The sequence below is a fragment of the Leopardus geoffroyi genome, chromosome B1, assembly GCF_018350155.1.
Source record: "Leopardus geoffroyi isolate Oge1 chromosome B1, O.geoffroyi_Oge1_pat1.0, whole genome shotgun sequence".
NCBI classification, from domain to species: domain Eukaryota; kingdom Metazoa; phylum Chordata; class Mammalia; order Carnivora; family Felidae; genus Leopardus; species Leopardus geoffroyi.
Genome location: NC_059327.1, coordinates 193630066 through 193645914, shown reverse-complemented (window position 1 = coordinate 193645914; position 15849 = coordinate 193630066). Strand labels below are relative to the sequence as shown.

Sequence of the window (15849 nt, the reverse complement as noted above, 5' to 3'; positions counted from 1 at the left end):
CTAAATACTACTTTAAAGCCAATCATTTCTACAAAAACTTGCTGTGGACTTTGGTGGTTGGCATCTCGGAAACCATGTCACCTGTCTCCTGTGCTGCAGCAGACTTGTGTTTCGATAACATGGGTCCCACCTCTGGCTTAAGGAGTGGGGCCTGACTACCTCTAGCCAAACCACTTCCCCTGTGTAGCACTCGTCCACAGATGGCCATAGAAACCCAGATGGCCCAACTGGAGGGAAATCTGGTTGAGGAGGAGTAGTGATGAGGCTGGTGACAGCCCTCTTGCAACTACAGGGGGAGTTTGCATTAGAATGATATAGGCGTTATAGAGAACAGCTGGGTGGAGAGAATCTCACCACTAGATCAAGCCTTACCTGAAGCCAGATATCAGTTACATGAGCAAATAATCCACTTACTTCAAAGCCAGATAGAGACAGATGTTTTATATGTGTCAGGGAAATGGCACATAGTTACTCAAGAGATATTAAAATAAGACAAGACAGATGACTGGAGACATCTGACTGTCAATGTCACAGAGCCAGCCCACATCATCTTCAATCCATTGGTGAAGACACACAAGGCTATGATGAGGGGACATGGCGGATCATCAGCAAGAGCAATGCCAGAGATGTGGGCAGTGGAAGGTTGGCATTTTCCAGGAGTGATGGTTCTCCCAGTGAGGAAATGAGGAGCCAACAGACCCTTACCTCCTTCCATAGTCCAATCCTGGTGGTGATGTAATATCTCCTACTAACCACAGGACAGGGCAAGAGCATGAAGGCTCCTTGACAGTGCTGAACCCCCGAATCCACCAACTTTGGAACTGCCATACCTGCAATATCTTGTCCTGTGTGATAGGCTTCCTGTTGTTTACGCCACTTCAACGATCTTTGGCATTGATAGCACATCAATGGCACCTCCCAAAGATCTCTAAGTGTAAGAACTGTCTGCAAAGTTCCCAAAGCAAATGAAAACAACTGTACCCTGATTTGAATAGATAGATATATCCATAAAGCACATCGAGGGCAACTAAAAAAAAAAATCAAATGATTACAGACATTAAAAGTAAAAGATCAGGGGGCGCCTGGGTGGCGCAGTCGGTTAAGCGTCCGACTTCAGCCAGGTCACGATCTCGCGGTCCGTGAGTTCGAGCCCCGCGTCGGGCTCTGGGCTGATGGCTCAGAGCCTGGAGCCTGTTTCCGGTTCTGTGTCTCCCTCTCTCTCTGCCCCTCCCCCGTTCATGCTCTGTCTCTCTCTGTCCCAAAAATAAATAAACGTTGAAAAAAAAAATTAAAAAAAAAAAAAAAAAGTAAAAGATCAGGAAGCTCATGAAGTTGAAAGGAGTTGCCTTGCAACTGAGGCAGGACTACGAAAGAATATAATCCATTTTCTACTCTATAACCAGTGAAGTTACAGGATTCCAAACTTGGAAAATGAAGGTAAAGGCTTCAGGCCTTTCTTTATACGTTCCAGAAATGAGAACCTACTCCAGGCCAGACACTCTGCTGGGCTGTCCCCAGACACAAGTTAGGGGAATAGAGACATGAGCAATATCAACACGTCTTGCCCTTAAGGAGCTCGTTGCCTATCAAAGGTGGGGGGTGGGCGGGTAGGGGGCGGTGCTGTAAATACCACAAATGAGCTGTACGTTTAGGGTCACAAGGTAAGGAGCAGAAATTAGGAGGTTGTCATGCTCTGGGACAGGAAAAGGAGACATGAGGTGAAGCGTGCAGAGAACAGAACACTTAGCTGTGGTTTGGTATGTGGTAAGAAGATGTGGGGAAGGTCCTGTGGCACTTCACACAGAGAAAGCACATGCAGTAAAAGGGTCCGGGAGGGAATGATGCCTTTGGAGACCCACAGAAGAATAATACTGAGGTTCATGGCTTGGAATGGAAGGTTTGGGGGCTGGAGGGTCGAGACAAAAAATGATTGGAATGATAGGCAGGGGCCAGGTTTGGAAGGAAGGCAGGAAGGGAGGGAAGGAGGGAGGGAGGAAGGAAGGGGCTACATGTAAAACTTTAAGAAAGGAAGGCAGGAGGCATGGATGCTTGCAGTCACATCCCTTCTCTGGGCCTCAGTTTCCTTGCATTGGTAGGACATGGTTGGTGATGCGGAGAACAGGTGTTGGGCGGTGGGGGGGGGGGGAGCATCTAAGGCATCAACAGCAGAGGTCACACCTTCAGTTGCAGGTAGACCTTTTGCAGGGCCAAGGAGAGAGCAAGGAAAGACTGATCCGTTGGTTAAAAGTAATCTTACCAACTCCTGGCCTGTTCTGCACATCATCCTGTTTCCATACATCACCTGAGTCTTTGAACTCTTAAGTGGGGGGTGTCAGGGAGGAACGCCAAAACGAGCGGGCATAATTTTCTCACTTCTACACTGTTCCTTCCTTTGTGGCCTGTCTTCTCAGGAATACTGGCTCATGACAGCCACATTCATGGTGGCTGAATGACGAATGTGGCAAGTAGGTGACATTGTCCTCTCTACGAAATACTAAGCACAGACATCTCCTCAACATTTGGAAGCGTCTAGGAGAGCTTTGACTCACTGCAATTGAATATGTGGTTTCTTCAAATCAGCACATCTGCTCACTTATATCACTGTCTGTGGTGTCTTAAAACGTGTGCAGATTCTTCTTTCCCAAAGGTGGTTTTTTCCAGGGAAAAGGAAAGAGTAACCAATAGACCCCACCCCCACCCCAGACCTAAAATTCTCTAGGCTGCTCATCTTCTATAGCAAGAGCCCACAAGCTTTTTCTGTAAAGGGGCAGAGAATAGGTAGTTAGTCTTTGTGGTCCACGGGGTCCTGCCAATGTTCAACTCTGCTGTCAGCCACAGTGTGAAAGCCACCTTAGATGCCACCTCACCAGAGGAGCGGGGCTGCCTTTCTAGAACTGTATTTACGAAAAGAGGTGGCAGGCTCCTATCGGATTCTGCTGTTGTTATTTCAAAGGACTTTGAGATAGTGAGTACAACTTCTCAGGCACAAGCTTTTTAAGCAAACAAACCAACAAGCCACACCATTGCCACGGCGTGTGTCTGGACGTGGCCTGTGGGCATGTCCGCCTCCAGGAAAAACGAGAAAAGGGGCGCGGGATCCTGGGAAGCCGGGGACCTCCAGGGGGAATATTCTCTCGCCCATTTCCATCACGGTGCTTACCTTCTGCCATGGCTTTGATGTCATCAAGCGCGGGGATCACTTTAGGTCTCAGCTGTGCGTGAATTCCGCCTCCTAGCAATGATTTAACATCTAAATCCCAAGAAGCAGAAGGGGCTATGAGGGTAGGATCCACGAATTTCTGCCCCCCACCCCTTACCTGCATTCTCCTCCCCCTGTGGGACTTCCTTTCCCAGAAAGTCATCCATCTGTGGTCTCGCCTGCCCCGAAGGCCCCTTTTTTTCGTCCTCCACGCCCCCTAGGTGCTGATTCTTGCCGAGATTTTCTTCACGCTATTCAAAGTTCCCACACCCGCAGTTCCCATCCCTGCGAACTTGGCATGTAAACGCGCAGGTGTCCCCGGCTCTCCGGAAGTTCAGATTATGCATGTTTAGCCTCTACGAAAGACCTACGTTAGTACCAGTTTTCACTAAGGTAAAGGATTTTTGCTTTGGTGAAAACATCGCTCATCGCTGGTTTTGCAGCGAGATGAGCCCAATCAGAGACAGCAAGAGTGGCGCCCCCCAGCGCCTTCCGCGGGAACCACACCCAGCATCTCAGGCGCAAGCACCAGAGCTCCGAGCCCGTCTGTGAGCATCTGGGCTGTAACTCCATCAGTCGTATGCATCCGTTAGCAAGATATGTCCCATGGTATCAGGAAAGCCTAAGAGAGGTGATTTTGGGGGTCTGGGAACGCTCAAAACATTTCCCGTATACATTAACGGTAATTGTTTCTTTGCTTTATGCCATTTTTGGTTTATAAAAGTATTCGCAGCGGGGCGCCTGGGTGGCTCAGTTGGTTAAGCGTTCGACTTCAGCTCAGGTCACGATCTCACGGTCCGTGAGTTTGAGCCCCGCGTCGGGCTCTGGGCTGATGGCTCAGAGCCTGGAGCCTGCTTCCGATTCTGTGTCTCCCTCTCTCTCTGCCCCTCCCCCGTTCATGCTCTGTCTTTCTCTGTCTCAAAAATAAAATAAACGTTAAAAAAAATTTTTTTTTAAAAAAAAGTATTCACAAGAATGCTCAGCATTCGGTTAGCGGTTAGCGCGGGCGGGGGCGGGACCTGTCCTGGAAACACAATGTTGATGAAGTTGAGCTGCAACCGTTATCTCTAATCTTTCCAGCAAGGCCCGGGGTTCCCAACATTGGCACTATCAATGTCTTGAGCTGGATAATTGGTTGTGGGGGCTGTCCTGTGTGTCGTAGGGTGTCCGGATGCATCCCTGGCCGCTACCAACAGGTGCCAGTAGCTCTGTCCCTACCCTCACTGTAGGGACAACCAGAATGTCTCCAGATGTTGCCACATGTCGCCTGGAGGGCAAACCAGCTCCTGGTTGAGAACCACTGAGCCAGGCTGTGTGTGAACTCCTCGTGGACCCGCAGGGACCAGCACTGCCCGCCCCTCAATTTCTGAAGCCCACTGGTTTCTCTGGGGAGCGCACTGCTGTCTGTAACAGGGGACCTGACAGAGACGCATCTCCTCTGTCACAAGGGGAATGAAGAACAAACACTTCTGACTAAAGAAAGCAAAAGCATTTTTACGATAAAAGCTGGGCTTTACTCATCAGGTAACAAACTGCAAATTGTCACTCTGGGGAATTGTTCTCTTTTGCTCCAACTTTCATGAAGACATTGTAGACATCGCATACTTTATCCCTTAGCCCATGTTTTATGGGAGATGGTCATCGCATCTTCTAGCCAAAACAAACAAACAAACAAATGAATTTGAGGCAATTTTAAGTCTTACTCACTATCCAGATCTGAGAATGCCTTTTCCTTAGTGGTGGTGTACTGGCTCAGGATATAGCTGATTTCCTAAAAAAATAAAATAAAATAAAGTAAAATTGCATGAGACCTCTTCTAAAGTTCAAAGCCACAGTAAAAAGAGATTTAACATACAAAAACTATCCTGAATCCAAACATTAAAAAAAAAATAAAGCAGGTTCTGAAAGACGCTTATATGTTCTGATACCCAGACTTCCTAATAACACTCCAAAACTTCTTGGCTCAGGAAGCATGATTTATACTTTCTCCCGATTCTGAGAGTCTGGGCGGGGCCCACTCCACTGGGGACAAATGGGCCCCTCTCCTGACATGGCCTCTCATCTTCCAAGTGGCCAGTCTGGGTGTTTTCACATGATGGTCCTGGCAGCAAGGGAATGAGAGCGAACACTGCAGGGTCTCTGGGAGCTTAAGCCAGGGTCACATGCACTGCGTTCTTCTTGCCATGGCAAGTCACAGGCACAGACCAGATTCAAGGGGTTGGAAACAGATCCACCTCTCTCTTTTTTTTTTATGTTTATTTATTTTTGAGAGAGACAGAGTGCAGGGCGGGGGAGGGGCAGAGAGAGAGGGAGACACAGAATCTGAAGCAGGCTCCAGGCTCTGAGCTGTCAGCACAGAGCCCAACGTGGGGCTCGAACTCATGGACCGTGAGATCGTGACCTGAGCTGAAGTCGGAGGCTTAACCGAATGGTCCACGCAGGCGCCCCTAGTTCTAACCACATTTTTAAAAACTGATACAATATTTAATGTGTTAGTATTGTTTTGGTAGACTAAACTTAGAAGAGTGCATTTCTGTGTGAAAAAGCCCATGGATCCTAGTGGGCTCTGATTAGTGAATTCAACAGGAGGGCATCCTTCTGCACATTCTGGTACCCATCAGCCCAGCATCAATTATTTAAGCTGCTTTCTGCTCAGATATCTTTAAAACAGTATTTTGTACAGGCAAGACATTAATATGTTTCTGGGACACAGAAAAAAATGTGCCCTCCAGCCATCCTGTTCCCCTTCTCCCCAAAACAACTTCTGAGTGTGCGTGTATGTGTGTGTGCATGCGTGTGTGTGTGTGCATGTGTGTGCATGTGCATGCGTGTGTGTGTGTGTGTGCATGCATGTGTCTCAGTGTCCCCTTCCCGAGGAATTCTACACAACTGTACAGATACTAGCAAATGGGTCTTTATAAAGCAGAAAGTTTTTATGATAAGAGTAACTGTACACAAATGGCAGATATTCCCAAAGGGAAAGGACAATAGCACCCAGATTTTTCTTTTTAAAAAAATCACTGGGGCGCCTGGGTGGCTCAGTCTGTTAAGCGGCTGACTTCGGCTCGGGTCACGATCTCGCGGTCCGTGAGTTCGAGCCCTGCGTCGGACTCTTGCTGACGGCTCAGAGCCTGGAGCCTGTTTCAGATTCTGTGTCTCCCTCTCTCTGATCCTCCCCCGTTCATGCTCTGTCTCTCTCTGTCTCAAAAATAAATGTTTAAAAAAAATAATAAAAAAATAAAAAATAAAAAAAAATCACGAGACCCTTAAGATAGTTAAGCAGTTTTATAATAAGTATTATAATCTTGGGGCGCCTGGGTGGTGCAGTCGGTTGAGCGTCCGACTTCAGCCAGGTCACGATCTCGCGGTCCGTGAGTTCAAGCCCCGCGTCGGGCTCTGGGCTGATGGCTCAGAGCCTGGAGCCTGTTTCCGATTCTGTGTCTCCCTCTCTCTCTGCCCCTCCCCCGTTCATGCTCTGTCTCTCTCTGTCCCAAAAATAAATAAACGTTGAAAAAAAAAATTAAAAAAAAAATAAGTATTATAATCTTATGTTATACCTTAAAATAATTAAATTTTTTTAAAGTTTATTTATTTATTTTGGGAGAGACAGAGACAGTGAGTGGGAGAGGGGCAGAGAGAATGGGAGAGAGAGAATCCCAAGCAGCCTCTGCACTGTCTGCACAGAGCCCAACATGGGGCTCGAACCCACAAAACCATGAGATCACGATCTGAGCGAAAACCAAGAATCAGATGCTTAACTGGCTGAGCCACCCAGGAGCCCCTGTTGTACCTTAAAATAAAGTAAAATAAATAAAATAACAAAATAATGACACCAGTTCTGCAATTACACTTATACTCTTTTGAAAATCACTTGCTGGGCCTTTATTTCCTCATCTATAAGATGAGGATAGCACCTGTCTATGCTGATTTACTGGGTCGCTAGGCATCCAAAGGGGGTCCCAGATACATACAGGGACTCTGAGAGGCCCAAACACAAAGCATCACGGATGCACAAGTGTGGTTTTTACCGCTGGAGCTCCGTTCAGGAGAGTTCTCAAGTCTCTGAAGTTGCTGTCTGCCAGTTTCCGAGTCTTTTCGATCTGGGCCCTCAGGTGGTGGTTTGCCACAAAACCATAGATGATACCAATGCTGCGGGAAATGAAGAAGAGAAGAGAAGAGCATTCAGTGTGTGACCCGTGGTCACCTGGCCAGGCACAGAGCAGCTCTGCAGATGGGAGGGGAGCAGGGCTTCTGAGCAGAGGCCCCACGACGGCGGGACCCTCCTCCCCACCAGGCCCTCTTCCCCTGCCACAGCCTTCCTGCCAAGATCCCATAATCCAACACGTGGGCCACAAAACAGGACTCGGTCCTCTTGGAGGAGGCACATACCCGTTTAAGATATGCTTAAACTGTTCTGTTGAATAGGAAATCTTATAAATGGAACAATGTTCCCAAGAAATTGTGGAGGAAACAGAAGGAACAAAGGTTATAAGACAGAGCGCGTCAGAGTCCCATTCCTGCACACACGTGAATATGGCGGTACATCCTCCTGCACAGTGCACGCATAAACGCACCTCCCATGCATACCTCTGCTCCCTCCAAAGGCAGGGAATCTCTCTAATTGTCTCTATTAGTTTTATTTTACAGGTTAAAAAGAAACATGAGTTACTTTAGTATTAAAATGCCACACAAGAAGCTGTAAACAAAGCATACATACTGTATCGTCCTATTTTATATAATGTACCACCTCGAGAAAATGATGGTGCTAAAACTCAGTGGTTCTGTTTGGGGAGGGGTGGCTAATGACATCATCCGCACGTTCACGACATGGAAGTTGACGCCTACGTACTTATGATATGGACGCTCCAGTCTATATAAAATAGACTTAAATAAAAGAGTTTAAAAAACACTATGAAAGGCATTGCTCATGGAAAGCTACTGTACATGAAAATTAAAAACAGAGTTTTCAATTCACCTAAGATGTCTGCATTTGATCACTTTAAGCGTTCTTAATGCTAATTAGTTACTAACAATCTCCTGACTTAAGTTAATTTGACCAGCTGGTTTTTGTGTCGGAGCCTTCCAACATTAAAATGTTATGTTGAAAATTGGGAATTACTAAGGCTCTTCTGTATTTCACCACTAGATGTCAGCAAGGAATTACACAAACTCCTGACAGAACAGTAATCAACCTACAGAAATGTACAACAAATCTTTTGTTTGTAACTATCCGGTGGAAGATGTGGATGTTTCCAGAACAAAGTTTTGTAAGTAGCAGGCAAACACTGTGGCCAAGTGCCTGTTTTTTTGCACCCAGAGTCCCATGTTCTCTGGCAACTTCTCCATCTTGGGAAATGGGGATAATCATTCACCCTGTATATAGTCACGATTCATTGCAAACAGCATTGGTTCATTGCTGGTCTCACATAAAACGTATTTGCCCTGAGCAGTATTACACAGGTACATTACGTTTGCCAAATGAAGCGAAAAAAAGTCTGTAAGAATACACAGTGTTGAAATACACAGTTAACCATTTCTTATGGTTAACAAGTTGCCATGGAACGTGTACTGGAGTAGGAACATGAGACTCGGGTTCTGGTCCTTCTACTGCCACTAACTTACACCGTGGGAGCTTGGGAAAGTCACTTTCCTTCTCTGAGTTTCAGCCAGTACTGCAAAACTGAAAATTAAACTGGGTAAGTACTTCTCTTGTTGCAAAGGAGAGGGGTAATGGATGTCCACAAGTTCTCCAGGACCTTTTTTTTTTAATGTTTATTTATTTTTGAGACAGAGAGAGACAGAGCATGAACGGGGGAGGGTCAGAGAGAGAGGGAGACACAGAATCTGAAGCAGGCTCCAGGCTCTGAGCTGTCAGCACAGAGCCTGACGCGGGGCTCGGACCGTGAGATCATGACCTGAGCCGAAGTCGGGCGCTTAACCGACTGAGCCACCCAGGTGCCCCTCCAGGACTTTTTTCTAAGGTTTGGGTTCATGCGGATGGTAATTTTTAAAAAAAAGCATATTAACAATAATCTGTGCCATTTGGAACGATCACCTTACAATCCATCTTTGCCAGTCTTAAGTCTACCTATGTACTCATGAAGCAGGCAATATAGCATAAAAGTAATAGTTATCAAATGATGCACCCATGCCAGATGAGGCCAAATGACCGAAAGCAAGGACTCTGGAGTAGTGTGAACAGAAAAATAAAGGAAAGAGTGGGTTGTAGCAACGCACCTGGATCTTTACTTACCAGGTCCAGTTTCAAACATTCCATCCCATGACGAATCAGTGCTAACACCTGAGTATACCTGACCACCCCAGCATTTCACGCTGGGGCCCATTGCTCTCTCTCTCTCTCTCCCCCGTGTGTCCACATGGTCACCCATCATGCTCCAGACCGATTTTGTCATGTAAGAAGGTAGAATGAACTTGAGAAACACACAGGTCCAAGTCCACTTGGCTTTCACCGAACCTCCTAGACGGAAGAACCTCCTGGCCCCGAACTCCCAGGGCACTCTCCCTGAAATTCTTGTGGGCCATTGCTCACTTCATACTCTATTTTGTCTATTTCTACATGTATTTAATTTCCCTAGAAAGAGGTGGGAACTGCTTCTTTGTCAACTTTAGGTGAACGATGGGTCTCTAGTCCACGGGGTTGGGGGGGTGGTGCTCAGTGAAAGTGGGTTTAAAGACTGGGCTTTATTTCACTTGATCCATTTAGATTAGCTTTATGTTTGGAGAGTCTTGGTCGTAAACTGTGTTCCTTTACTGGATAGATGCCTTTACTCAAAAGATCATCAATCAGTAAAATGAAACGCAATACAACTCTGCAAAACAATACTGAATTTCAATGCAACATATTTAAAAAGACCCACATTTCTGCCAATCAGTTACGAATCCAATTAAAATGAAAGCATTGATCTGTTTTTGAAAAAACCAAACTGTCCTACACAGAATTCCAGAATAAAATTCAGCAGGTTTCAGAGCTGATTTTCAGACCCATAACACATTGTAAATCTTACATGAAGGATGGCAAATTAAAATGCCTACACAGAAACCACAAAGGGCAAAACCTACGATATGAACCGCTAGGAGCTGGGAGGTGGCAGGTGGGGGTGGGGGCAGATGCTCTGCACTGCCAGACTTTCCACTCATTCCAAAAATCCGGAAATCTGTTTTCTTAAGTAAAATTTCCCCCTTTAAAATATTACCAACTAAAGGATGCCTGGGTGGCTCAGTCGGTTAAGCGTCCCACTCTTGGTTTGGGTTCAAGTCATGATCTCACGGTTCGTGAGTTCGAGACCTGAGTGGGGTTCTGTACTCACAGCTCAGAGCCTGCCTTGGCTGCTCTCTCCCTCCCTCCCTCTGCCCCTCCCCCACTTGCACTGTCTCTGTGTCTCTCAAAATAAATAAAAAGACTTTATTAAAAAGATAAAATTTTACCTACTAAGTAAAGGGAAAAAAAAACCTCTAAATAATAAGCAGACCAACTGACAGTCTCCATTTGCAATCTCTAATTTAAAACTCTTATTTAAACACAAATAGAGAATAAAGAAGTTATGCTTCTTGTTGCCCTTGATTTAGAAAATCCTATTACGCAATATGTTTTGTTTTCTTTTTTTGGTCTAGTGTTCTGTTTTGAGAGAGAGCACGTGTGTGCGAGTGGGGGAGGGGCAGAGAGAGACTCATAAGCAGGCTCCGTGCTCAGTTCGGAGCCCGATGCGGGGTTTGAACCCACGATCCTGGGATCATGACCTGAGCTGAAATCTACAGTCGGTCACGTGCTGACTGAGCCATCGAGGTGCCCCCTCAATATATTTTTTAAGCAGAAAAAAAATCACATGAACGTGTCAGCCAACTATTAGAATAGGAGAACACTGAGGGAACTGTCTCACACAAAAAGGGGAATCTGGCATTTGACATAAAAAATATTAAGAACATATGCTTTTATGCGGTAAAACAAGATCTCTTGAACTTTTTAGCCAAATACAGGAATTTTAATTTTTATGGTATATTAATATTACATCTTCTATATTTTTAATGGACAGACCAATCTTCTCGCATATACACTTAAAAGTGAACTTAGAAGTTTTAAAAACTGAGGTTAACCCTGTAAAATTTGTAGCAATTTTTTTTTTACCAATTTCCACTGACTTGATGAAATTAGCCAATAATTGCCAAATAAATGCTCTCAGTCTATAACTGATCTCTTGTTTTTTAAAGATAGTTTTTAATTTTAATTTTAATTTTAAATAACTCTCTCTCTCATTCACATCTTGAAAATCTCATGATTTTCAGGCATGCTCAGTTTCTTTTCTAGAACCTTGTGGCCTCCATGCCAGGAATTGACCATCACAATCCTAATTAAAAAAATGAATTTTGAAAACAGCCATCTTCCTGAAAGAGACTGGAATTCAATTTTCACCATGGCAACTGGGAAAGCTGGTTTGCTGTAGTCAGAAACTTAGAAATATACTGGAAAAATAAATATGGCTATTTGTTCCTCTTTTGTTACTGTCCATAACCTTTTGGAATTCTAAAAAATGCAGCGATGACAAAGTGTAAAAGAAAGAAGGGAGAGGAAACTTGGCTTTTTCTGGAGTAACACACATCTGCTTCAACAGTCTACAGTGAGAGATGGAAATTCAATTCTGCTGATGGTCAAAAAGACTTACATAAACATATGTCAATGTCTATGAATTCTAACATTCCACAGCTGCCTCTGGAAAAGCTCAGAGAGACAACATGACCACATATATTCCATATGTACTAGGGGACCTTTCTCCTTAACACCTATGCCTTTCTCAATTAAAAAAAAAAAGATTTAATTTGTTTTAAATAAAAAAAAAAAAAAGGATGGATGAAAAATAAGAGGACTGGAGATGCATTTAAAAACCAACGTCGGTATTAATTGTGATGTAGTGGAATGCCACGAAATGAAATTGAGCCTGATAAAAGGCAAGTAGACTGCTCTGGGTTTACAAAAAAATCATATCCAAAAAATAAAAAAAAATTTTTTAAATTAAAAAAATCATATCCAAAGATTATTTATCAATAGGACCCAATCTCTGCTGAGGTCAGTGTAAGCCAGAAGCAAATATCTCCTTTTTCTTCTTTCTGCCTCCTAGCTTTATTGACATTCTTTCCCCTATTATTTTTATCTCATATGATTTCGTGGCCATACTCTTACTCTCCTTTCTATCGAATTGTAACAGAAATCTTCACTTTCCCTTGGTCTTTAACCTCTTTGGCTAGTTCTGATTACTTTGCAAAGAATATACAGCTAGTATTTGACTCATGATGTTGAAAATACTTGCGAACAAATAGAGGTTTCAAAAGACATCATGATTGCGATTCTAAGTTTTACACTTCCAGCCAAGAAGTTTAAACTTCTAGTGTGAATTTAAAGTAAACTAAGTAATCTCAAAAGGTACTCCTTTTTAGAGCTGTCTATAATTCATATATAAATTCAATGTATTATGTAAAATTTGTTTTAAATTTGTCACTTGGCCTCAAATAGGTGATCAATTTTGTTTTAATTATATTGAAATTTGAAGTTATGGGTTTTAACTTAGTAAGTTTTACTTGAGTGGGGAAAAATATCTAAACTGAATGTATACAAGGCTGTAGAATCACAGCATGTATTTTTTAAAAGAATTTTTTAAACTAAAATATCCCTGGGGAGAAAAAAAACACTTATCTAAATTTGTTTGATGGATCTGAGTTCTGAAGAAAAAAAAAAAAAACGTCACCTTCATTTCACATATAAATGAAAGTCAAGTTTATTTCCAACTTTGTAGCTTTATTGTTAATTATATTTTGGTATTTTAAACATAATATAAATAATTCAAACAGTTCCGGGGGAAGTATGACATATGTGACACATAATTATACGTAATGTAAATAAAAGCCCAATTTAAAAGTAGAAACCCAGAGAAGGAAAAGTAAGACAGAAACAGAGAGGGAGGCACACCATAAAAGACTCTTAAATACAGAGAACAGACTGACGGCTGCTGGAGGGCAGGTGGGCGGGGGATGAGCTAAATGGGTGATGGGCACTTGTTAAGATGAGCACTGGGTGTTATATGCAAGTGACGAATCACTAAATTCTACTCCTGTAACCATTAATACGCTATATGTTAACTGACTTGGATTTAAATTTAAAAAATAAGAATAATAATAGAAACTCAATATAGAATATGTGCTTCATTCAAAAAAACCTGGGAAGTCCATTATTACATATGTAAACATTTATCTGGGTAAATAGGTTAACTACATGCAACAAAGACTTTTCCTGAAATTATATCACATGTATTTATATCAAGTGAAAACTATTAACTATTAAGTAATCATGTGAACAAGAAGCCCTAAAGGCAAGTATTTTTAGATGACACTTTGTCATGTGGGCCTCATTTTGGATGTTCAGGGTATGCCTCTACAGAGGGAGAAGCATGGCTGTCCAAGTCTCTGGATGAATGAAAGATGGAAGTTTTAGGCTTAAAAGAAATGCACAATGATCTCTGCTGGGTCTGACTTCTCTTTGGACTGCAACTAACACTTTCCTGGTAGCTGGAAGGAGGTAACCACTTCCATAGCTGTAAGGTCCGTGCATTCCTGAAAAGACTTCAAACACAAAGCAGAGAGACAGGGACATCTGAAATCACCATTGACCTGATCTCAAGCTGCTCTTCAGAATTCAATGTGCAGAAACAAATTATTTACAGAGAGAGGTAGAGAGACAGACAGAGAGACAGAGAAAACAAAAATAACTCCCTGGTGGTCAAACAAGGGTGCATGAAATTAGCAATGCATTCACTTGGATCCTGTTTGCACATAGACCTGTTAAGGTCTATTATTTACCTATTTGCAGCAAAAGTGTGTCTTTGTGCTAAAAAAAAAATGATTGCCCTGGAGTCAGTGGAATGCACTGCCTTTTAAGCTTTTTGTGAAGATTTTGTTTGGTTGTTCAAGTTTAATTTTTGGTGCAATGAAGTCGGTAGGTAATACCTGAGGCATGGTGGGTAATTCAAAAGAGACAAAAAAAAAAAAATCTATATGCCGTGAGATGTGATTTCCTTCCTACCCTCCACAACCACCAAAGTTCCTTCCCAGGGGCAACCACTGCGTCAGGGTCTTGGCAAGCCTACTACAGATGCTCTGTGTAAATATAAGCAAGTGTTTGTGTCTCTCTCCTTTTTGTTTTTGTCATAGGGACCATGTTGTATATATACATGGTCTGCCAGTTGCTTCTGTCAATTCATCTCTCTTGGGGACTGTTTCATATCAGCACTTCGGGATCTGTCCAGTCCCTTCCAATACTGCCTTCCTTTTTTTTTTTTTTTTTTAAGCTTATTCATTTATTTTGAAAGAGAAAGCGTGAGTGGGGGAGGGGCAGGGAGAGAGGAAGAGAGAGCGAGAGAGAATCCCAAGCAGGCCCTGCACTGTCAGCATGGAGTCTGACGCAGGACTCGAACCCACGAACCACGAGACCATGACCTGCGCTGAAGTCCAACGCTTAACCAACTGAACCACCCAGGCATCCCTAGGTATACCGCCTTCCAATGAATGATCACCCCAAAGCGTAGGTCTTACCAGGATCCCACTAATAGCCACAATTGAAGAAGTTTTCTTCTTGGATTTCCATCTAAAACTTCAGCTGGTAGGCCAGCTTAAATTGTTCTGTTTAATCCTGTTTTCTGCTTAAATTCCCGAACATCAGTCATTTAGTGAAACCAGAAAAATCTTACAGCTACCGAGCAAACACGGTGCTTGGAGGAGACAGCGGGGAGGAGGCTGACTGCCAGTCCTCACGGTCTCTGTGCCTCCTTGGGGCCTAGCACTCTTCACGTCATAAGCACTTTACTCCTGTCGCTAAATGTCATGACATTCATTGGCTGAATGAATGAGGAAATGTGGAACCATGACCAAATATCGCAACCAGGGGACCCCTAACGTGAAGCACATTCCTCAGCCGAGGATTCTGATTTGGACTCAGCAAAATGCTACTGTCTTAAGAGCAGTGTACTCCTGATCTGTCAGGCAGTTGGAAAGCTGATGGAGCAGAAGGGACCGTAGAAGAAACACATCCTAAATTATGAAGTGTGTTCCAGGCCTCCGCAGAGGGTAGCAGCTTAACTGCAAATTCAGGAAAAGTGGGTTTATTATTAGAAAGTTAATTCTGTTCTACAGTGTTCTCACATTCCCCGATTCAGGGACCGTACCCATCCTTCAGGATCCCTTTGGATGCACAAATCAACAAGCAAATTCTCTGCCTTCTGCAGGCCGCCTGTCTCCAAACAGCTATTTGAGGAAGGAGCGGCTGGGGCGCCTGGGTGACTCAGTTGTCTGGGCATCCGACTTCGTCTCACGGTTCATGAGTTCGAGCACCACGGTGGACTCCGTGCTGACAGCTCAGAGCCTGGAGCCTGCTTCAGATTCTGTGTCTCCCTCTCTGTCTGCCCCTCCCCCGCTCGTGTTCTCTCGGTCTCAAAAATTAATAAACATTAAATTTTTTTTTTTTTTTTAAAAAAGGAAGGAGCTATTGTTCTGCGGGGTAAATGCTTTCTGCAGGCCAAGATTTATCAGCTCATCTTCGACATGAACAAGCACCGAAGGGTTGGCTTGGCACCCTGATGACAACCCTAACT

General features: G+C 43.8%; 1 protein-coding gene and 1 long non-coding RNA gene across 15 annotated transcripts in view; one reads left to right on the top strand and one right to left on the bottom strand.

The window, feature by feature from the left end:
• Window positions 1-15849, bottom strand: part of PROM1 (prominin 1) — a 111059-nt gene that overhangs the window by 39300 nt on the left and 55910 nt on the right. For all 14 annotated transcript variants that reach the window (XR_006711557.1, XR_006711556.1, XM_045474474.1 and 11 more), the window contains 3 exons: window positions 7228-7348; window positions 4907-4970; window positions 3161-3250 (listed from right to left, as the gene is read on the bottom strand). Coding sequence is in view for 12 of the 14 variants with exons in the window: in XM_045474474.1 (XP_045330430.1) it covers window positions 3161-3250; window positions 4907-4970; window positions 7228-7348 (275 nt within the window). In the remaining 2 variants the exon portion in view is untranslated. The remainder of the gene's footprint in view (window positions 1-3160; window positions 3251-4906; window positions 4971-7227; window positions 7349-15849) is intronic.
• LOC123596144 lies at window positions 1310-15837 on the top strand. Its single transcript, XR_006711558.1, has 3 exons — window positions 1310-1437; window positions 3643-3830; window positions 15734-15837. It is a non-coding gene; the product is annotated as an uncharacterized LOC123596144 (long non-coding RNA).